Source organism: Pongo abelii, chromosome 11, assembly GCF_028885655.2.
Source record: "Pongo abelii isolate AG06213 chromosome 11, NHGRI_mPonAbe1-v2.0_pri, whole genome shotgun sequence".
Taxonomy (NCBI): domain Eukaryota; kingdom Metazoa; phylum Chordata; class Mammalia; order Primates; family Hominidae; genus Pongo; species Pongo abelii.
In genome coordinates, this window is record NC_071996.2 from 32,891,476 (window position 1) to 32,917,329 (window position 25,854).

At 35.5% G+C, this 25,854-nt stretch overlaps 1 protein-coding gene across 1 annotated transcript in view; it reads right to left on the minus strand.

The window, feature by feature from the left end:
- DPP10 (dipeptidyl peptidase like 10) overlaps window positions 1-25,854 on the minus strand; it is a 703,534-nt gene that overhangs the window by 531,077 nt on the left and 146,603 nt on the right. Inside the window, exon 2 of the mRNA XM_024243704.3 lies at window positions 24,253-24,367. Within this exon, the coding sequence (XP_024099472.1) occupies window positions 24,253-24,367 (115 nt within the window). The remainder of the gene's footprint in view (window positions 1-24,252; window positions 24,368-25,854) is intronic.

Consider the following 25,854-nt stretch of genomic DNA (forward strand, 5'->3'; position numbering starts at 1 on the left):
GCAAGTCCTTAGAGACCTACAAAGAGACTTAGACTCCCACTCAATAGTAATGGGAGACTTTAACACCCCACTGTCAACATTAGACAGATCAACGAGACAGAAAGTTAACAAGGATATCCAGGAATTGAACTCAGCTCTGCACCAAGTGGACCTAATAGACATCTAAAGAACTCTCCACTCCAAATCAAGAGAATATACATTCTTCTCAGCACCACATCGCACTTATTCCAAAATTGACCACATAGTTGGAAGCAGAGCACTCCTCAGCAAATATAAAAGAACAGAACTTATAACAAACTGTCTCTCAGACCACAGTGCAATCAAACTGGAACTCAGGATTAAGAAACTCACTCAAAACTGCTCAATTACATGGAAACTGAACAACCTGCTCCTGAATGACTACTGGGTACATAACGAAATGAAGGCAGAAATAAAGATGTTCTTTGAAACCAATGAGAACAAAGACACAACATACAAGAATCTCTGGGACACATTTAAAGCAGTGTGTAGAGGGAAATTTATAGCACTAAATGCCCACAAGAGAAAGAAGGAAAGATCTAAAATAGACACCCTAACAACACAATTAAAAGAACTAGAAAATCAAGAGGAAACACATTCAAAAGCTAGCAGAAGGCAAGAAATAACTAAGATCAGAGCAGAATTGAAGGAGACAGAGACACAAAAAACCCTTCAAAAAGTCAATGAATCCAGGAGACGGTTTTTTGAAAAGATCAACAAAATTGATAGACCACTAGCAAGACTAATAAAGAAGTAAACAGAGAAGAATCAAATAGATGCAATAAAAAATGACAAAGGGGATATCACCACTGATCCCACAGAAATACAAACTACCATCAGAGAATACTACAAACACCTCTATGCAAATAAACTAGAAAATCTAGAAGAAATGGATAAATTCCTGGACACATACACCCTCCCAAGACTAAACCAGGAAGGAGTTGAATCTCTGAATAGACCAATAACAGGCTCTGAAATTGAGGCAATAATTAATAGCTTACCAACCAAAAAAAGTCCAGGACCAGATGGATTCACAGCCGAATTCTACCAGAGGCACAAGAAGGAGATGGTACCATTCCTTCTGAAACTATTCCAATCAATAGAAAAAGAGGGAATCCTCCCTAAATCATTTTATGAGGCCAGCAACATCCTGATACCGAAGTCTGGCAGAGACACAACCAAAAAAGAGAATTTTAGACCAATATCCTTGATGAACATTGATGCAAAAATCCTCAATAAAATACTGGTAAACCGAATCCAGCAGCACATCAAAAATCTTATCCACTATGATCAAGTGGGCTTCATTCCTGGGATGCAAGACTGGTTCAACATATGCAAATCAATCAACATAATCCATCATATAAACAGAACCAAAGAAAAAAACCACATGATTATCTCAATAGATGCAGAAAAGGCCTTTGACAAAATTCAACAACCCTTCATGCTAAAAACTCTCAATAAATTCAGTATTGATGGGACGTATCTCAAAATAAGAAGAGCTATTTATGACAAACCCACAGCCAATATCACACTGAATGGGCAAAAACTGGAAGCATTCCTTTTGAAAACTGGCACAAGACAGGGATGCCCTCTATCACCACTCCTATTCAACATAGTGTGGGAAGTTCTGGCCAGGTCAATCAGGCAGGAGAAAGAAATAAAGGCTATTCAATTAGGAAAAGAGGAAGTCAAACTGTCCCTGTTTGCAGATGACATGACTGTATATTTAGAAAACCCCTTCGTCTCAGCCCAAAATCTCCTTAAGCTGACAATCAACTTCAGCAAAATCTCAGGATATAAAATCAGTGTGCAAAAATCACAAGCATTCTTATACACCAATAACAGACAAACAGAGAGCCAAATCATGAGTGAACTCCCATTCACAATTGCTTCAAAGAGAATCAAATACCTAGGAATCCAACTTACAAGGGATGTGAAGGACCTCTTCAAGGAGAACTACAAACCACTGCTCAATGAAATAAAAGAGGACACAAACAAATGGAAGAACATTCCATGCTCATGGATAGGAAGAATCAATATCGTGAAAATGGCCATACTGCCCAAGGTAATTTATAGATTTAATGCCATCCCCATCAAGCTACCAATGACTTTATTCACAGAATTGGAAAAAACTACTTTAAAGTTCATATGGAACCAAAAAACAGCCCACATAGCCAAGACAATCCTAAGCCAAAAGAACAAAGCTGGAGGCATCATGCTACCTGACTTCAAACTACACTACAAGGCTACAGTAACCAAAACAGCATGGTACTGGTACCAAAACAGAGATATAGATCAATGGAACAGAACAGAGCCCTCAGAGATAATACCACACATCTACAACCATCTGATCTTTGACAAACCTCACAAAAACAAGAAAGGGGGAAAGGATTCCCTATTTAATAAATGGTGCTGGGAAAACTGGCTAGCCATACTAGCCATATGTAGAAAGCTGAAACTGGATCCCTCCTTACACCTTATACAAAAATTAATTCAAGATGGATTAAAGATGTAAATGTTAGGCTTATAACCATCAAAACCCTAGAAGAAAACCTAGGCAATACCATTCAGGACACAGGCATGGGCAAGGACTTCATGTCTAAAACACCAAAAGCAATGGCAACAGAAGCCAAAATTGACAAATGGGATCTAATTAAATTAAAGAGATTCTGCACAGCAAAAGAAACTACCGTCAGAGTTAACAGGCAACCTACAGAATGGGAGAAAATTTTTGCAATCTACTTATCTGACAAAGGGCTAATATCCAGAATCTACAATGAACCCAAACAAATTTAGAAGAAAAAAATGAACAACCCCATCAAAAGTGGGCAAAAGATAAGAACAGACACTTCTCCAAAGAAGACATTTATGCAGCCAACAGACACATGACAAAATGCTCATCATCACTGGCCATCACAGAAATACAAATCAAAACCACAATGAGATACCATCTCACACCAGTTAGAATGGCAATAATTAAAAAGTCAGGAAACAACAGGTGCTGGAGAGGATGTGGAGAAATAGGAACACTTCTACACTGTTGGTGGGACTGCAAACTAGTTCAACCATTGTGGCAGACAGTGTGGCGATTCCTCAAGGATTTAGAACTAGAAATACCATTTGACCCAGTGATCCCATTACTGGGTACATACCCAAAGGATTATAAATCATGCTGCTATAAAGACACAATGCACACATACGTTTACTGCAGCACTATTCACAATACCAAAGACTTGGAACCAACCCAAATGTCCATCAATGATAGACTGGATTAAGAAAATGTGGCACATGTACACCATGGAATACTATGCAGCCATAAAAAAGATGAGTTCATATACTTTGTAGGGACTTGGATGAAGCTGGAAACCATCATTCTCAGCAAACTGTTGCAAGGACAAAAACCCAAACACCGCATGTTCTCACTAATAGGTGGGAGTTGAACAGTGAAAATGCTTGGACACAGGAAGGGGAGCATCACACACTGGGGCCCGTCATTGGGTAAGGGGAAGGGGAAGGGATAGCATTAGGAGATATACTTAATGTAAATGATCAGTTAATGGGTGCAGCACACCAACATGGCACATGTATACATATGTAACAAACCTGCATGTTTTGCACATGTACTGTAGAACTTAAAGTAAAATAAAATAAAATAAAAAAATTAAATAAAGAACCACTTTTGACTCAGATTATCCCTGTATCTTACAAAGCCTAATGATACCTACTCCATAATTTAATTTGTTTCCTGGGTCAGACATTCATCCAATGAATGTTCTTTCCTATCTGAGTATATTTCCAAAATGGGACTTTCATACAGAAAGCCATATTTAATCATAAATATATTTTTAAAATTCAACATGGGGTAAGTAATTAAATTAAGACCAAACTGTGCCTATATTAAATAGAATGAGAAGGACAGCTGACAAATGAAATAAAATTTATTATCTGCTTCTTTCTTTTTTCTCACCAAACTCTGCTCTTTTTTCAACAAATATAGAAATAATATTTAGGAAATTCATACTGAATACATAAAACAAAAGCATAACCTGCAAGAAGTTTACCTCCTACAATGCCTTCACCTTCCCTGCAGTGCCCGGCACACTGTAATAAATGCAACCTCTGCTTCTCTGTTCTCAAAAGGGGATGAGCAATGATGATTCAAAAACAGTGATCAGAGTTAGAAGGTCATATTTTAGTCCTAATTCAACTCTTCACTAGCAGGTATCTCTTTGGTTAGATCACTCCATTTATTTATGCATCATTTTTTGTATTTGCAAAGACCAAGGGTTGGACTAAATCACACTATATCCAGCAGTGTTCTAAGGACTCTAGTGAACTCTTTCAGGACACAGAAGAGATGAGGGAAGGACAGAGGTTATGTGATTAGACCTCTTCAACCAGAACAGTGCTGCTTTGGCATGTTTGATTCTTTGTGTAGAATTTTACTTGAAGCACTACACATACATGCTTGCACACACACAAAACACATACAAACACACATGATGAGCTGCAAACTAGCTTGCATCTCTTAGGATTCTCGAATTTCTGGTTTATTTTATACTAGCTCTTTCATTTTCAGCAGTGACTCAAAGTGCTCATCAAATAAGAAATGTACTTTTAAGTTCTGAAGGACTATTATTAAATTTTACCTCAAATTTATCATCCCTTGAGTACATAAGTCAAGAGTTTTAGGATTTACTCATAGTTTTAATTAGCCAAATTAGTCAATCATTCAAAATGCTAATCATTCTCAAACCTCTTTCTGAGACCTTTTTCAAATTAACATCTCCTGAATATGAGTAAAGAATCTAAATGTGAGAAATGTATGAAAGCTTTCCACATTTGGAGAAGAACATTTACACACTGTGATACATATACACGTGTACACACATACACCCTGAAATGATGTCATCCTTTTACCCTAAAATGTTATGGCTCTATAAAGTCATATTTAAGTTCCTCCTTCACATATGTTGCTTGCTTCTATCACATTACCATGACCAAATTTTTATTCCATGTCTTTATTAGCCTACACCAGAGGTTTCTGGTATATGATTGCGGACTTCAGGAAGACAGGGGTCACAGAAATCAAAACTGTATTCATAATAACACAAAGACATTATTGTCCTTGTCAATGGGTTGAAATTTTCACTTGTGATGCAAAAGCAATGGTCAATAATACTCCAGGCACCCTTTCATAAGTCAACACTGTGACATCAAACAATTGTCATTATATTCTTTATGGCCATATAGCCTCAATTTAAAAATAAACCCAGTTTCAGTTCAGAAGTAGTAAAAAATATTAATTGTACTACATCTTGACTCTCAATATCTTTTTAATATCTGTGTTGTGCAGTATGTCAAAAAATAAAATAACACCAGTGCATACGAAATATGATGGTTATCTCATGGAAAAGCATATGGTCAGTTGCTTGAGTTATGAGCTAAACTCACCACATTGTTTCTCATAGAACATTATTTTTACTGGAAGGAATGAGTAACAAACTACAATTATTCAGATTTAAGTGTCTGACAGATGTTTTTCTTCAAAATGAAGTAAACTTTTTCTTCACAAAATCCACAATTGGCTGTATTTGTTACAAACAAAAAAATTCAAGCTTTCAAGCAAGAAAATGAATTTTAGAAAACTGATATTCTCCATCTTGAGTTTGACCATTTGTCAATAATTCTCTAGTGAGATTTTTCTAATGAAATCATTAGTGAAATTCATCATGATTTTTAACAACTGTACAATCACGTGTCACTAAATGGCAGGGGTATGTTCTGAGGAATGTGTCATTAGGCAACTTCATGGTTGTGCGGACATCGTAGAATGTACTTACACAAACCCAGATGCTAAAGCCTACTGCATATCTATGCTATAAGATACAGCCTATTACTCCTAGGCTACAAACCTGTACTGCCTGTTAGTGTACTGAAAACCGTAGGCAACTGTAACATAATGGTAACTATTTGTGTATCTAAACACAGAAAATGTATAGTTAAAAAACATTATAAATAATAAAAAGAATGGTACACCTGGATAGGGCACTTCACGAATGGAGCTTGTAGGATTGGAAGTTACTCTGAGTGAGTCAGTGAGTGGTGAGTGAATATGAATGCCTAAGATATTACTGCACACTACTGTAGACTTTATAAGCACTGCACACTTAGTCTACATTAAATGTATAAAACATTTTTCTTTCTTTAGTAGTAGATTAACCTTAGCTTCCTGTAACTGCTTTACTTTATCAATGTTTTTCATCATTGACAGTTTTCTAATAATACTTAGCTTAAAAACACATTTCACAACTGAACACAAATATTTTCCTTCTTTATGTCCTTATTGCATAACCTTTGCCTATTTTAATATTTTTATTTTTAAAAAACAAAGACATAAACACACACACATTAGCCTAGGCCTACACAGGGTCAGTATCATCAATATCACTGTCTTCCACCTTCATATCCTATTCCACTGAAAGGTCTTCAGGGTAAATAACATGCATGGAGCTGACATCTCTTATGATAACCATGCCTTCTTCTGGAATACCTCCTGAAGAACATTTGCGAGGCTGTTATACAGCTAACTTATGTTTTAATAAGTAGAAGGAATGCACTGTAAAATAATAAAAGTGAGGTATATTAAATACATAATCCAGTAATACAATAGTCTATTATCATTATTAAGTACTTTGTACCATATGTAATTCTATGTGATATAATTTTACAGGACAGGCAGCACAGTAGGTTTATTTATGCCAGCATCACCAAAAACACCAGAGTAATGCATCATGCTACTATGACCTTACTATGACCTTACTACTATGACCTTACTTACTATGACCTAGTTATGTCACTAGGTGATAAGAACTTTACAGCTGAATTACAATCAAATGGAACCACCAATATATATGAAGTCTGTCATTGACCTAAAAGACATTATAATGTGCATGACTGTATAATAAACTCCACTGACATTTGGAAGACCTGCATAACTCAATGAACTAATATTTTACAAATGACCAATTCATATTACAGAAGTAGAAGTGGGTAAGAGTCTTTCAACATGTAAGATGGACCAATGGACTTTAATGTAGCAGAGTATTAAAATATTCAGATTTTACACTGCAATTAACCTTCAAACATCTAGCACTTTTCTAGTTTTCAAGAAGTAACAGCAAAAAACCTCTACAATTATCTGAAATAGCTATTAACATACATATTCTATTTCTAACTATGTGTCTTTATCAGGTCAGAATTTCTACATATATCTCAACCAAAACAATGTATTGCAAAAGAATTAACAGAGAAGCACATATGAGAATTCTGTCATCTTCCTCTGAGTTAGACATTAAATACATTTGTAAAAATGTGAAACAATACCATTTATTTTCCTTTTTTTGTTTTGAAAAACATAACTGTTTTCATTTTATGTTATTTATATTTATATGTAATTGTTTTATTATTGTCATCTTAAATAAATACACATTTTACTTGAAATCTCAGAATTTATTTGCAATGTCTAATTTTACAAATGGTGATATATACAATTCAAATGCCCCAAAGCATTTTTGGGTCCTCAATACTTTGTTAGAGTACACTACATTAAGTTCTACTGAATGTACTTTATTGTGTATTTTACAAGTTTATGTTTTTCCACATTTCAAACTGCCAGGGTTATAATAAATATTATTCAAGTCTCAAAAGATGTTGACTTCCTTTTCAATTTGGTAATATCATCAGCTTTAATAACCTTACTCTATTGTATTATTATTTACTACTTCATTATCAAGAACTTTCACTAAAGAATTCTCTGACATTTTTATTGCAAGAGTGGATAACCGGATAAATTTGTCACTGGTCAATACAAGCATACTCATTTTATTGTGCTTTACTCAATTACACTTTGAAGACATTGTTTTTTACAACTTGAAGGGCTGTGGTAGCCTGTTGTCAAGCAAGCCTATTGACACCATTCTTCTGATAGCATGCAGTCACTTCATGTCTCTGTGTCAAACTTCGGTAATTCTCACAATTTTTCAAACTTCATTATTATTATATCTGTTATGGTGATCTGTGATCAGGGATCTTTGATGCCACTATTGTAGTTGTCTTGGGCAGCCAAGAACCATGACCATATAAGAGCATAATATTGTGTGTGTTCTAACTGTGACATCAACCAATTGATCCCCTGTCTCTCTCTCTCTCTTCAGGCCCCCCATTCCCTAAGACATAACAATATTGAAATTAGGGCAACAGTAGCCTCTAAGTATTCCAGTGAAAGGAAGAGTCAAATGTTTCTCACTTTAAATCCAAAACTAAAAACAATTAAGCTTAGTGAAGAAGGCACATCAAAAGCTTAGGTAGGCTGAAAGCTAAGCCTCTCACTCCCAACAGTTAGCCACAGAAAGTTCTTATGGGAAATTAAAAGTGCTAATCTGGTAAACACACAAATGACAGAAAAACAAAACAGCCTTATTGTTGATATAAACAAAGTTTTTGTGTTCTGGATAGAAGATCAAACTAGCTACACCTTTCCCTTAAGCCAAAGCCTAATCTAGAGTAAGGTCCTAACTCTCTTCAATTCTGTGAAGGCTGAGAGAGATGAGAAGGCTACAGAAGAAGACTTTGAAACTAAGAGAGATTGGTTCATGAGGTTTAAGGAAAGACCCTATTTCCATAACATCAAAGTGCAAGGTGAAGCAGCAAGTGCTGATGTAGAAACTACAGCCAGTTATCAAGAAGATGTAGCTAGGATCATTGATGAAGGTGGCTATGCTAAACAAGAGATTTTCAATGTAGACAAAACAGCCTTTTATTGTAAGAAGATACTATCCAGAACTTTCTTTTTTTTGAGATGGAGTCTCGCTCTGTCACCCAGGCTGGAGTGCAATGGTGCGATCTCAGCTCACTGCAACCTCCACCTCCCGAGTTCAAGTGATTCTCCTGCCTCAGCCTCCTGAGTAGCTGGGACTATAGGCACATGCCACCCTGCCTGCCTAATTTTTGTATTTTTAGTAGAGATGGATTTTCATCGTGTTAGCCAGGATGGTCTTGATCTATCTAGGACTTTCATAGCTAGAGAGGAAAAGTCAATGCCTGGTTTCAAAGCTTCAAAGGAGAGGCTGACTCTCCTATTAGGGGCTAAGGCAGTTGGTGACATTCAGTGGAAGCCAAGGCTCATTTACTATCTTCAAAACCCTAGGGCCCTTAAGAATCATGCTAAAGCTACTCAGCTTGTGCTTTATAAATGAAACAACAAAGCCTGGCTGACAACACTTGGATACAGCATGGTTTACTAAATATTTCAAATCCACTACTGAGACTTACTACTCCTAAAAATATTCTTTTTAAAATATCACTGCTCATTGACAATACACCTGGTTACCCAAGAGCCCTGATGAAGATATACATCAATATTAATGGTTGTTTTCATGCCTGCTAACAACATCCATTCTGCAGCCTACGGATCAAGGAGTAATTTTGATTTTCCAATGTTGGTAATTAAGAATTACATTTGATAAGGCTGCCATAGATACTGATTCTTCTGAAGGATCGGGGCAAAGTGAATTAAAAATCTTCCGGAAAGAATTCACATTTCTAGATGCCATTAAGAACATTTGTGATTTATGTGAAAAGGTCAAAATATCAACATTAACAGGAGTTTGGAAGAAGTTGATTCCAATCAGCACTGATAACTTTGAGAGGTTCAAGACTTCAGTGCAGGAAATAACTGCAGATGTGGTAGGAGCAGCAAGAAAATTTGAATTAAAAGTGGAACATGAAGATGAAACTGAACTGCTGCAATCTCAAAATAAATCTTGAATGAACAAGGAGTTTTTTCTTATGGATGAAGAGAAAGGGGCAGTTTCTTGACATGGAATCTACTCCTAGCTATCATGCTGTAAACACTGTTGATGTGACAACAAAGGATTTAGAATATTACATAAACTTAGTTGATAAAGAAGTAGGATTTGAGAGAAGAAACTCCCATTTTGAAAGAAGGTCTATTGTGGAGAAAATGCTCTCAAACAGCAATGCATGCTGTGGAGAAAATTTTGTGAAAGGAATTGCCAGTTAATGTGGCAAACTTTATTTCTCTCTTATTTTAAGAAATTGTCACAGCCACACCCACCTTCAGCAACCACCAGCTTGTTCAGTTAGCAGTCATCAACATCAAGGAAAGACCCTCTACCAACAAAAAGATTAGGATTTGCAGAAGGCTCAGATCATCAAATAGAATTTTTTAACAATAAAGCAGTTTTCATTTAAGGTCTGTTCATTTTTATAACACATAATGTGATCGCACACTTAATAAACTACAAATATGATAAACATAACTTTTACATGCAGTGGGAAACCAAAAAAAATTGTATGATTTGCTTTATTGGAATATTTGTTTAATTGCAGTGTTCTGAAACTAAACCTGCAATATTACAATGTATGCCTGAATTTATTGAGAACTTAGTTTGTAATAGAAACTATTATGAATGATATAATAAAGTAGAAAGCAGTGTAGGTGGTAAAGGTATAAACCTTATGCTGGGCTTCAAATATAATAAGGAATTCGGGTTTATCACAATAAGAGAGGCAGGAAGTAAAGATTAAGGTAGAGTTGTAAATGGGCTGGCTAAGTGTTTAAGTGCGAAACACAGAGCTAATCTGAAAAGGTATTTTACTCTCTCTGTGTTTTATTTCTCCTAGCCTCCACACCCCACCATAGCCACATTTGCCTCCTAATATTCAAGAAAATATTTGTAAACCAAAAAATCAAGGAAAACAGAATAATCAAACAGAAAACCCTAGCTAACCACAACCTAAAGAACAGAGACCAGAGAACATACATGGTGAATAATAGTGATTTTTCAAAAATAGTTTAAAAGATTCTACCAAAGAAAACACAAATAGCTACAGCCTACAGCAAGAAACAAAAGCCAACCCAGAAAAGGAAGAAAAATTTGATTATAAGAGTTTGACATTGTAATAAAGATGTACACTTTTCAATCAGAAATTGTAAAGCATCCAAAGAAATAAGAAAGTAAAGTCCATTCACAGATGTTAATAGAAGCTGCTGCAGGGGAGGCACAGAAATTTTACTCAATAGAGAATGACTTTAAATCAATTGTGTTAAATATGCTCACAGCGCTAAAGGAAATCATGAATAAAGAGCTAAAGGAAACCAGAATAACAATGTATGAAAAAAGTAGAAAATATCGATAAAGAGATAAAAAATATTAAACACATATATGCACAGAAATTCTGGAGCTTAAAAGTCTAAGAACTTACATACAAACTCAGTAGAAGAATAAAACAGCAGATTTGAGCAGGCAGAAGAAAGAACCAGTGAAAATAATAATAGATCAATTAAAATTACTGGTATAGAAAGCAGAAAGAAAAAAGAATGAAAGAAAATGAGCAAAGCCTAAGACACATTTAAAACACCGTCACACATAGCAACATAAAATAATGGAAATCACAAGAGGAGAGAGAGGAAAAGGGCAGAAAGAGTATTTAAAGAAATGATGGCCAACAACTTGCCAAATTTGGCAAAAGACATGGAACTACATGTTCAAGAAGTTCAACAAGCTCAAAAAAACACACTAAAAAATGCATTCTGAGACACATTATAATCAAATATTCAGAAGATAAGAACAAACATATGATCTTGCAAGCAGCAAAAGAAAACCCTTTTGATACATATAAGGAATTCTCAATAAGTTTAACAGGAGATTTCTTAGCAATAAATATAGAGACAAGAAGAAGGTGGAACAACATTTTTAAAGAAAAGAGCTTCCTTCCTTCCTTCCTTCCCTCCCTCCCTCCCTCCCTCCCTCCCTCCCTCCCTCCCTCCCTCCCTCCCTCCTTCCCTCCCTCCTTCCTTCCTTCCTTCCTTCCTTCCTTCCTTCCTTCATTCCTTCCTTCCTTCCTTCCTTCCTTTCTTGCTTTCTTCTTTCTTTTGAGATGGGGTTTCACTCTTGTTGCCCAGGCTGGCATGCAATGGCATGATCTTAGCTCACTGCAGCCTCTGCCTCCTGGGATCAAGTGATTCTCTTGCCTCAGCCTCCCAAGGAGCTGGGATTACAGGCTCCCACCACCAGACCCGGCTAATTTTTTTGTATTTTTAGTAGAGACAGGGTTTTGCCATGTTGGCCAGGCTGGTCTCAAACTCCTGGCCTCAGGTGATCCTCCCACCTCAGCTTCCCAAAGTGCTGGGATTACAGGTGTGAGCCACTGCTCCCAGCCAAGAACAGAGGTTTCCAACCAAAAATTCTATATATAGCAAAATCATCACTCAAATAAAGTAAAAACCAAGATATTCCCTGATAAACAAAAGCTGAGGAAAGCTGAGGGAGTTTGCAATAAGTAGAACTGCCCTCCAAAAATGTTAAAGGGAGTACTTCAGCATGAAGTGGAAAAATATTAGACAATAATTTGAAGCTATATGAAGAAACAAAAAACTCTAGTAATGATAACTCCCTAGGTAGATAGAAAAGGCAGTCTTATTGTATATTTGGCTTGTGACTCATCTTTATATTTCTTATATTAATATGATTTAAAAGAAAAATGTATAATAATAATTATAAATCTAGGTTAATGGTCACACAATATGTATAGATGTAATTTGTGACAAAAACAATATTGCAAGGGTAAAGCTGTATAAAAACAATTTGTGTATGTGATTGAAGACAAATTAAAATTAGTTCAAACTAAATTGTTACAAATTTAAAGTAAGAATTATGATAACCAACATAACCATAAGAAAAAAAAATTCAAGAGGAAATGAGAAGAGATCAAATAAGGACATTATAAAATAAATTAAACACAAAAGAAGGCAGCATTGAAGGACTTAAAGAAAAAAATACATAAAAGGACAAACAGAAAACAAATGCAACAATGAAACAATGACTTCATTTTAAGAAATTAAATGTAAATAAATGTAATTCTCCATTCAAAAGGCTGAAAATGGCAGAATGGATTTTTAAAATTCACTTACTTGCTTTCTAAAGATGCAATGCATTGAGGGTAAATGATGGAAAAATATATTCTTTGCAAACTGTAATCAAGAAAGAGCAGAATTTGTTATCCTAATATCAGAAAAATTAGACATTAAGTCAAAAATTGTTATGAGAAGAAATGATACTATATATTGAAAAATGGTCATTAAAGAGACAAAATAAGAATCATATATGTATCAAACAATAGAGATACGAATTATATGCTATGGTTTGAATGACTATATTCCCCTTCCAAATTCATATTGAAATTTAATCCCCAAAGCAATAGTATTGAGAAGTGTGAACCTTGAGAGGTAATTATTAGGGCCCTACCATTGTGAATGAAATTAATAGCCTTATAAAAGAGCTTAGGATTGAAGGGAAGGCTGTCTTTTCCTTCTGTTCCTTCTGCCATGTGAGAATGCAGTGTTCCTTCCCTCTGGAGAGTGCAGCAAAAAGGTGTCATCTTGGAAGCAGAGAGCAGCCCTCTCCAGACACCAGTCCTGCCAGAACCTTGGTCTTGGACTTTCCAGCTTGCAGAACTGTGAGAAATGAATTACTATTGTTTATGTTACCCAGTCTGTGGTATTTTGTTATAGCAGCACAAATGAACTAAGACATTATATGATGTAATGTCTTATATGTTTCTTTCTTTTTTTATTTTATTTTATTTTTTTATTATACTTTAAGCTTTAGGGTACATGTGCACAATGTGCAGGTTAGTTACATACATATACATGTGCCATGCTGGTGTGCTGCACCCATTAACTCGTCATTTAGCATTAGGTATATCTCCTAATGCTATCCCTCCCCTCTCCCCCAACCCCACAACAGTCCCCAGAGTGTGATGTTCCCCTTCCTGTGTTCATGTGTTCTCATTGTTAGGAAATCATCATTCTCAGTAAACTATTGCAGGACAAAAAACCAAACACCGCATATGATGTAAACAAGTTTCTAGAAAAACACAAACTACCAAACTTATTCAAGAAGAAATAAAATGCCTGAACAGACCTATAATAAGTAAGTTACAAAATCATTAATCAAAAACCTTCCTAACAATAGAAAGGCTAGAACCTGATGACTTCACTTGTGAATTCTAACATTTAGGAGAATTAACAATCATCTTTCTCAAACTCTTCCCAAAACTGTACAAGAAAAGATTACTATCTCATTCTGTGAGGTTAAAATTATTTTGATATGAAAACTAGACAAAGATAGCACAAGAAAAGAAACCAACAGATCAATATCTCTTGTGAATACAGATGCAAAAATCCTTCAAGTATATTAGAAGACTGAATTCTTCAGCATATGAAGAGGCTTATACATCATGAACAAGTGGGTTTTATTCCAGGAATATAAGAGTGGCTCAACAAAAGAAAATCAATGTAATACAACATATAGTAGAAAAGGGAGGAAAACAAATGATCATCTCAATTTATTGAAAAAATGTATTTGACAATATCCAACACTCTTTATAAAAATATTTTAAGAGCTAGAAATAAAAAGAATCTCCCTCAACAATGTAAAGAATCTTTATCTAAACAAGCTAAGACTACTCAATGAAGAAAGACTGAAAGCTTTCCACCTATGATGGAATAAGATGAGAATATCCACTTTTACCATTGTTATCCAACACGGTACTGGAAATTCTAGCCAGAGTAACTAGACAAGAAAAATAACTAAAAGATAGTCAATTTGGACATAAAGAAGTAAAACTATCTCTGTTCACACATGACATGATCCTCATACATAGAAAATCTCAGAGAATCTACAATAAGCTACTAAAGCTAATAGATGATTTCAACAAAGTTGAAGAGTACAAGATCAACACTAAAAAATCAGTCATGTTTCTGTATACCAACAATGATTAATCAGAAAAGAATATTAAGGCTCTATTTACAGTATCATAAAGAAGAATAAACTAAATAGAAATGAATTTAACCAAGTATGAAAAACTTTTACACTATAAACTACAAAATGTTTATTTTTGTTTTATTTAAATTATTTCAAGAATGAAAAGACATTCCATATTTATGAGTTGGAACACTAATATTTCTAAGATGGTAATATTACCTAAAGCAAATACAGTCTCAATGCAATTACTATTAAAATCCCAACTGGCTTTCTTGCAAAAATAAAAAAGCTAATTCTCAAATTTATATGGAACTGTGATAGGCTCTTCATAGCAAAGCAATATATATATTTTTAAAGTGTAAGAGTCACACCTCCAGATTTCAAACATTCCACAAAGCTGCAGTAATCCAAACAATGCAGTACCAGCATGAGGATAGATATAGAGATGAATGAAGTAAAATTATAAGCCGAGAAATAGCTCACGTATCTATAACCAAGAACAATCACCAAGGGTCACACTATCATAATTGGGAAAGAATGGGCTCTTCAATAAATGGTGCTAGGTGAAATGGTTATTCAAATGCAAAAATTAAAGCTAGACTCCCTAACTCACACCATATAAAAAATTAACTCAAAATGGATCAATGACCTATGTAGATAAACTAAAACCATAAACTCATTTAAAAAAAACAAAAGATAGATCTCTGTGACCTTGGATTCAGCAGTGTATTCTTAAATAAGACATCAAAGGCATAAACAATGAAAGAATAGGTAAATGAAGAACTTTGTGCTCCAAATGAAACTATTATGAAAGTAAAGAGACAACCTACATCATAGAAGAAAGTATATGAAAATATGTTTCTGACAAGAGATCAATATCAGGAATAAAGAACTCCTACAATTCACTATCAGTAAAACCAGCAAGTCCCTTAAAATGGGCAACAGGCTTAAATAGACATATCTTTAAAGAAGATACATAAATGGCCAATAGACACATAAGAAGATATTCAGTCAACATAGTTAATTATTAGGGAAATGCACATTAAAACCAAATGAGATACTAGTTCATATCTCTTGAATGCCCATAATTGAAAAAAAAAAAAAAAAAAAAAAAAGAAAAGAACAAGTGTTTCTAAGGATTTGGAGAAACTGGAACACATAAATATTTCTGTTGGGAATGTAAGATGGTTCAGCGGCTGTGGCAAATAGTTCTTCAGACATTTAAACACAGAAATTACCATAAGATCTAGCAATTCCATTCCTAGGTATATAACCCCAAAAACTAAAAACATGGACTCAAACAAATACACGCAAGCTCACAGTAGCACAATCTGTGGAACATGCATACAATGGATTGCTATGAGCCATAAAAAGGAATGAAGCACTGTTACAAGTGACTTGGTGGATTAACTTCTAAAACATGCAAAGTGAAAGACGTTAGACACTAAAGGTCACATGTTATTTGATTCCATTTCTGTGAAATATCTAGAAAAAGTAGATCTTCAGAAAACAGAAGTAGGTTGGTGATTGCCAGGGGATGTGATATGAGGTGGGATATGAGGAGCAACTGCTTAATGGGTAGAGTTCCCTTTTGGGATGACGAATATGTTTTGGAACTAGATAGAAGACTCTTTTGGACAGAGTCATGCTCTCTTGCCCAGGCTGGAGTGCAGTGGCATGATCATGGCTCACTACAGCCTCAACTTCTCAGTCTCAAGCAATCCTCCTGCCTCCTGAGTAGCATGTGCCAACAAACCTGGCTAATTGTTTTCAAAAACTTTTAGTTGAGATGGGGTCTCACTATGTGGCCCAGGATGGTTTTGAAGTCCTAGGCTCAAGTGATCCTTCCTCCTGCCTTGGCTTCCCCAAGTGCTGGGATTACAGGCATGAACCACCAAACCCCACCATAACTCTCTCTTTTATGGAAACCTGCCTTCTCAGAGACCAGGCTATCTAATCATACATTAGAGGCCAGAATATCACATTTCTAAATCAAATTTCTATTAGGAAGAAGAAATAAAATATATGACAAAATATTAAAGTTGTATAACGACACATAATTTTATATAATGTGGTTTAGGATGGAAAACATGAACTTATATTTTATTGTGGGTATTTGAAGTTCTGAAAAATTATGAAACCAGAAATAAAAATACATACAGAATTTACACTTATGATTTTCAACTTCCCACATCTGTCACTGCCTCCCTTTCTGCCCCTTGTCCAAATTTTTACACCTCAATCCTCAGCTGAATTCTTTCTTTGCTATGCCTTCCCTTTTAGAAATACATAGAATTATGTTACTAATTACAAAAATCATGGGAAAGAATAAAGGGGAAATTTATTTTTCTAAAATATTTTTTTGCCCCTATCTTCCATGGGTGCAAGAATATGTCTTAACTTATATTACAAGGATTATGATACATGTCAAAGCTAAAAGTGCCTGAGTGATCCAGCATCTCTGCCTTCTAGTTGTGTGAAATTAGTCAATTTACTTCAACTTGTAAGACTCAAATGAATACTCTAGAATGTAAATAAATGAATAGTATCTATGCAATATTAGTGATGTGAGAAAAAATCGTACATGTAAAGCACTTAGTACAACATCTGGCAAGAAAAAGATATACATAAATGTTAATAGGTTCTCTTCTAACTCTTGTAAAACTAAACACATTATAATGTAAACCAAATTCATCATTTATCTGACTGGACACTCTAACATTATGAGAGTAACTAAGGGAATCAAATATGGCTTAAATATAGAAATGAAACTATAAAGGAAAGACAAAAAAAGTAACTGTTTTTATTCCGTTAATGCCAGAGGAAATAATTTTTTATTCAACATCAGAGATAAATCTATTTAAAAAAGCAACAGCAATCCATATTATCCAGAGGGAAACTGTTAGAATCTGTCATTGTTTTCTCTGCAGCCTGATTATGCCTGGGTAATGCTACATTGATATCCATGTTCAATCTGTGCTGTTCTTGAAAAAAACAAGCAGAGACACATTAGATTATGCCTATCAATACAACACATCTCTTGCTTTCATTCAACAAAATAAACAATTTGCATCTTGATTGATGCCGATGTTTACAAGTAGTGCAAATCTAAAAATCTGGTAAAACATTATTTTCCCCTCATAATGCATAATGGGGATAGTTTAATCATTGCTTTGACATTTTAAAACACAGGTCAGGTGTTTAAATGACACTTAATAAATTACAGATGCCAAGATATTGTTTGCAAAATAGCACAACATAACATTTTAACTAACTATAACCAGGAGCTGTCATTTTGTTAGAGCAAAATAGTAACTAGAATGAATTCACTTTGAGTTTTTGCATAACAATAACAGATCAGCTGTCATCAGTCCAATAAAGTCCTTAATTTTATTAAATGCTTTCTAGGAAATGAGTTTTACATATGTGTGTGTGTGTGTGTGTGTGTGTATGTGTGTGTGTGTGCAGGCATATGAATCTTTTTAAAGCCCGCTTTCAAAGGGTCAAATCTTTTTTTTTAATCTGTAGTCTTAACAATAGGAACAGAGAGAATTCTTTACCTCAACATCATATTTGTGGGCACGTAGCAAGGCTAGGAGATGAATCCAAGTCAGTCGAATACCAAGGTCAATTTAATCACTCTATCTACTATACTTTCTCCACAAACTAGCTGCTGAAGTCATCCAAATCTGTTGGCCTTAGCTGTGTTATGTAGAAAACTGCTCTACTTCCTTTAAAGTGGTGCGTTATGAGGGTTAAATGAGTTGATTGTGTGCACTGTACATTTAAGTTGATGTAACAAAGGCATAATTTCTTAAATGCTGTCTTCTAGTTTTGGGTTTCTTTTGCTGATTTCTCTGAATAGGGCTGCCTATGTTTCTCTAGTTTCCTTCACTTCCTTAATTCTCTGTTTTGACTCAAATGAACTAATTGAGCATAGCTTCATGGATGTAACACATATCTGATATTAAAGACTTATCTAACCATCAACATCACTGTGGCAGTATCGACCTGGGTAAGTTATTACCCAACATGACATATGAAATTAGTTTAAAATTCTTAATCTTAGAGATACTTCTAGAAGTGAAAATAAAGACATCTCTATTGCGGAACTGAAAAATTACTATTAAATTCTTGTTTAACTGAGATCAAGCAGAGCTCTCATGATTCCCACATCAATGCTTGGTTTTGTTTATTCTCTGATAAACCTGCAAAGACCATCCACTGTGCACACCTAAAAAGTGTACTAAAGGAATGAATCCCACTATTGTAACAGATGGTAACTGGGAAGTTTCCAAAAGAAACAAGAGCTAGAGCTAACAATGAAGACCACATTTTGGTGCTTTCCCATTTTACCCTTAGTCAGCCATGACAGATAATCAGTGTGATGACTCTGTCTTGGCATTGATTGATTACAGACACAGTCAAAGGGCAACAGGACATTGTTGCTGAAGAACTGTGGAGTATACACAGTTCCCAGGTGGCTATTTCAATACGGCAGATGGATTAAAGAGCCTGATGACTATCCTATATCAACTGCATTCTGACTCATAAAATATGCACCTTTGTTCTTAAAAGAGGCCAAAATTGGTAATTGTATTCTGCACAAAATGTTCTCCCAAGTATATTCCTTCTCATTCTACATATTAAATGTAAAAACAAGATTGCAAAGTAGATGCATACCTTTACTAGACTGATTTCTACAACTTTAAGCATGAATGTACACTCATATATTTGTAGAGTATAATTATTGATCTTATAGTTAACATATTCTCAAAATAAATGTGGGTAAACTCCTTTTCTTTAAACAAACTCAATAGAAAAAATAATGTAGGCTTCATCAATGCATCTGAGTAAGTCCACCCTGTAATTAAAAAAGTGGAATGAATAATTTGTTCCTTTCAGAAATACTTTGAAATACTTGAATAGCCTATTCTTCAAAAATAGTTAGGACTTCTCTTCACAAAGCAAGGAAGAGTCTGATAATTTTAGAAATTAAGGCACATGTGTCAAACTACTTCTGTAATAAAATTTGCAATCAAACCGAAATTACAGTGAACATGTGTTTCTCTGGTTATAGGCTTGCATTCCTTAGACTTACCTGCAAATTGTTGTGCTATTTTGAGTAAAACAGTTTCTAAAACATTTCTTTGACTAAATAACTTTTTGTATGCTTTCATCTTTAAAAACAACCCACTAAATATATTTTCATGGTAGAAAAATCTTAGTGAAAGAGCCCACCATATTTCATCTGTTGCTATATTTGTCACTAAACAAGGCATTATTATCATTGGTAGTTGTTATTAATATATTAGATAATAAACATTAGAGTTATAATACACTTCAAGAGATCACCTCACATTCTAGCAAACCAAAGATGCCCTTTTCTTCAATGAAACACTGAAGCCATAGAAGTAAGTGACTAGCCCAGGGTTGTATAATTATAAAAGGTATGTGAATTTATGACTGCCACTCTTTTTTATTTTTTGAGATGGAGTCTCGCTCTGTCACCAGGCTGAAGTGCAGTGGTGCGATCTGGGCTCACTGCAACCTCTGACTCCCAGGTTCAAGCAATTCTCCTGCCTCAGCCTCCTGAGTAGCTGGGACTACAGGTGCATGCCACCATGCCCGGCTCATTTTTTGTATTTTTAGTAGACATGGGGTTTCACCATGTTGGCCAGGATGCTCTCGAACTCCAGACCTCGTGATCCTCCCACCTCAGCCTCTCAAAGTGCTGGGATTATAGGCGTGAGCCATCGCGTCCGGCCTGACTGCCACTCTTATTGGAAGAGTTGTTCTAGAGGCAGGCCTTGTCCTAAAAGGCCCAGTGTCTTGCTGAAATTCCACAATCAGAAGCTTCCCCTCCTGACATAGATTCCTCTACTTGGTTGAAAGTTTCCATCTGCTTGACTGGTTTTACTTAGAAAACTAGGCCTTGAGAACATATTGGTGGACAGAGGGAAGATCAGAAGGATGATGCTGTATGTTGAATTTCCAGCTGGAGGTTTTCTTTATGGCTCTGTTTTAGCACAGCTGAGAGAACTCAAGCCTGAGGGTTAGAAGAGAAAGGCTTGGTGCAGTTGGAGCACTGCAGCCTGACTGCAGACATACACAGCCACAGACACATGCAAAATCAAGAGTGTACATGGCCTTGATGGATATTCTTGTTCTCACCCCAAAAGTTAAACAAACTCAGATATTTTTCCTGTCTGATGAGAGAGGCAAGACTAGATAATTTCTAAAAGTGCTTCCAGGCTGAAGACTCAAGTCTTGAGCTGCAAACTATTAGTCTTCTGGCCTTATATATTACTCTGACATGTTTGGGTAGAGCCCACCATAAAGGCCATGCGACTACATTGCCATTTTGCTGGGTCACAACTCAAATTTCTAACCACTAGTTGTTACCCTTGCCCACTTGGTCAGTTTACATAATCTTCTAGGCACTTGATGGCATCGAGTTTACAGAAAGTATAGAACACTCTCTGTATAAAGTAGGGTGTCTGCTTCCTATAGCAATACCTTTTCCACTCCAGCATAACTATTTTCTTTTTTATTTTATAATGTCCCTACCAATAATAATAGTGAAATCCAAAGACATTTGAACATGTAGTATGTGAAATGCACTTGGTAAACTGTAAATCTAAATAATAATTGTGGGCTGGGTGTGGTGGCTAATGATTGTAATCCCAGCACTTTGGGAGGCCTAGGCAAGAGAATTGCTTGAGACCAGGAGTTCGAGACCAGCCTGGACAACACAGAGAGACCCTATCTCTATAAGTATAAAAAATAACCAGGCATGGTGGTCCCAGCTACTCAGGAGGCTGAGGTGGGAGGATCGCTTGAGCCCGGAAGTTCAAGACTGCAGTGAGCCATGATTGCACCACTGCAGTCCAGCCTGAGCAACAGAGCGAGACCCCATCTTAAAGCAAAACATAAATAAATAAATAAATAAATAAATAAATAAATAAATAAATGCCTCTTCTATTTATATGATTAATATCATATGAAATTAAGTCTGAGTTGGGGGGCTGTGGTGTTCTAAATATGTGTATTTTCTAAATGTTTGTATTTGTGTAACTGGGGATTGGAGGTGAAAGTTAAAAAATAGCGAAAGTGCAGGGCCAACTACCACAGCACCTAGAATGTGGTAAGAACTCCATAATTACCTATGGGATGAATGAATGCATGAATAATTTGACCCCAGGAGACTAACTTCAGGTTAAATATTTTGTCCCTTTCCATTTGTCATAACTGAAATTGAAGTCACAAAAGAGGTATATTCCTGAGAGGTTTTATACCTTTTCTGGGAAATATTCTTTATATAACACTGCTTGTCATGGTTTCTGGTTGTCAGTTAAGTACTGAATAATAGCAATCATCAAAGGAATAGCAGCAGCAGTGCTAGGCACTATGCTAAATAAACTCTCGAACTACATTATCTCATTTTACCTCCATAATAACACTGCAATGTTGGAACTAAATATTATACCCATAACGCAGATGAGTAAAGTGACAGACAAGGTTAAATAACTTGCCAAATTACACAAAACTATTATATTACAGAGACAGAACTCAGACTCAGGTATGTCATGCTTGCTTTTGCTTTAATAAATGAATAAGTGCAGGACAAAATGAACTGAATTATGGTTCATCACTGTGGTTTTATACTGGGAAAAAATTGAAAAGGGTTGAGCAAAAGAAGTTTAATTTAGTGAGTGGCTAACTCTATATGGTCTTTGTTGTATCAGACTCTCAAGGACACCAAATTATCACTATGGCCTCAGCGAGTAATAAGAAAACCTGAGAAAGTGAATCACTGGGCCAAGGATGCTAGAATTAGTATGAAAGAAAAAGAATTCAAGAGAAATACACAGGGATTATGACATGAATACCTCCATCTGGCTAATAGCCATCAATAGAAGGCAGCAATATCGACTCATTCTTTTTTTATAATTACGTTAAATGTCGTATGTTTAAGTGAAACACCATGCTGAAACTCATCTTCCTGTAACAATGATTCTTGGCATTGTGAAGAAACTTAGAGCCGTCACATGGCTCAATTACACTGTATTGCAGATGTACAAATGAGGCAGTTAAGAAAAGGTTCCTGGGGAGAATGCCGGATAAGCCAACTTTTACCAGGGAATTTTTTCTTTCTTCCTTTCCAATTACCTTTCTCTCCTCCTTCCTCCCTACTAGCTCCCTTAATTTCTTTCTCAACCTCTCCACATGTTAACTAACATCTAAAAACTGCATTTTTGGCAGTTTATACATTTCATTGTCAATATTTTTCAAAGACAGTATATTTCACGAAGTGTCTCACTGGAACAATTGATACTGCCATTTGTATAATTAGTCACCAAAATTACTTGACTAAATGACTCTGAAAAACAGTTATCATTAATCGTATTTTGTACATCAGGAAATAAGTTCAACGTGTTTAAGGGGCTCATGAAATAACAAAACTAAGACAAACCTGAAGTGGAAATAAATAGCATTCAACAACAGGCTATAATTTTAAAATATCAGTTGATTTTTGGATTCATTCAATCCTATCCCAGAAATGACTATTTTTCCTAACACTGTCATATGTGGGTGTTCGGTCTTTGAGAAAAACAATTGGGTGGGTGGGTTGCAGCAACTGCCAAATGTTTCTGGAAGACAACCGGGGGGAGTTTAAAAGTGATCCCCTTATCTCTGCCTTCCTTATTAGTACCTACTAAAGAGTAATAAATCTCCTGGGTATTGAAATGGTCCCCAGAAAGAAGCACAATGATAATTTCCATATTAGTATTAAACTCTTTAATCTGAAGAACACAGTCTAAAAATCATTGCAGGGGCAATTTGCAAAGGTTCTTTAGATAGGGTAGAAACTTAGAATGTAAAAACTTTAGGGAAAGAAAGGAAAAGAAGGCATAAGAAAGAGGTCTCCAAATTTAGAGGCTTAGATCACTCTCTTTCGATCTGATCTTTCTCTATCAAATCCTCTCTTTCCATTTCTATACAGTTGGGTTATCATCTATATATAGAAACTTCCAGATGCCACTCCCTCATCTTCAACCTACAATAAAAGTCAAATGTCTTCTGCATTTATCAAACTAACACATAGTAAGTCTGTAAGTGGCAATGGAGATCAAAAATCTCCTTGGCATTCTCAACTTACATATTTTACATTTTCAGCTTCCCCAAAATATCCTGCATGATATTTGAACTGCAGAATTACTGTGCCATTTGCAAAATGTCTGATTATGCTTTTTTTTTTTCAAATTCCAACCCATGCTAATGTGCCCTAAGATACCACATATTGCTACCCTCTTAAGGCATTTGAATGTGAAATTATCATCCACAATACCATCATAAGAGAGGAATAAAGACAGATTACCTGGGGTTAAGAGGATGACTGACATAGTGATGAGTGAGCATACAACTAAAATCACCAGCAGAGCAATAGCAATTCCCTTCCAGTTTCTCTGTGGTGGGCTGTTACTTCCCAGTTCCTACCGAGATAGAAAAAAAAGTTTCATAATTATACATGCTCCAAGAGAAATGTATTCATAAAGGAATGATTCAGTGCATGGCACAATCACAGTTTGAAAGCTGATTAGAATCCATTTCCTCTTCAGTAGTTCATTTAATTATTCAAAAGTGCACATATTATAAATGGCTATCTTTTGGGGGCCAGTCTGATCTCTCTGTGAGATAAACCAGCAGAGTTTTATGCTTGCTGTCCAAAATGTAGATGGTGTAAAAATGCATTGACTATAAACACCAGGATGATAGCCAAAATACTCTGCAAAATAATTATGGAAATAGAGCGAGTCCATTTACGTGTATTCTTGCTACAATGGAACCTACAATAAAGATGTAAATGTAAATTGTTCTTGAAGCACTATGGGCTACTTTCTAACTGGATGGGGGAAAGACTAGAAATGGGAAAATCATTCAAAATGTCCCTCACTGCAGAGCAGCGCACATTTGTTAACCAAACAGGTCTTTTTAAAACAGTTCTCTTACCACTCATAAAAACGAACAGGGTTTAGTAACTAAATTAAATGAGTCCTTCTATATCAGTGGTTAATGACACTCTCTTGCTGGGCAACATGCATGATATTGGCAAAAGGTATGGTTGATGGGGAAAATAAACTTGTACATCTCTCACGATGCATGTGGTAAAGCTATTCATTCCTCCAATTATCTGTGCTCTACTGTGTTGACTACATATGTGTGAGCATAATTCACCAAAGCAAAGCACAGACCACATTGATTTGAAATGAATGTCAGCTTTACTTTGCAATAAAGTTTATAAAACACTGAGCTACTCATTTTTTTTCTTCCTATTCCATTTCCCAACTGCTTTTCATCCTTTCTCAATACAGCCTCTTTATTCAGAAATAGCTAACTGATTTGGTGATAAATGAAACAAAACATGAAGGTATCCAGCTCACTACATGTGCACAAATCACCCAAGAAGCCATAGAGCAGCTTTGTTTTAAACAAATATAAACAGAATAGAAAACATTTAATAAATTGTACATGAGTTCCTGTGACTCACAGATTAAAACATTGATGCCAATATTCATATAGTTATTTTGGTATAGAATTGTGCCATAAACCCATCAGATTTAAAGAACTAGACTCTAAATAAATACAAGAAGAAACCATGCATAGGAGGCATTTTGTTGTTTGTTGTTTCCCTTCTCAGATAAATCGCTCTAAGTTAGTCTTTCATTCTGATAAACCAAATCCAGGAGAGATCAATTCCACTTTTTCTTAAATGACTTGCTCCACACCTCTTTTTCAAATAATGCTTATTATCCGACACTTCTATTCCTCTTGCACTTTAGGATTCTCATTCATATTTTCCACATATCTCAATACAGTGGGTCCCCCAAATTATCAGCTTTAGAGAAGTGATATAAAGACAGTCAATAGTTGTCTTGTGACCATAAACCCTTATCTGGAATGCAACGTTCCTGCAGGTTTC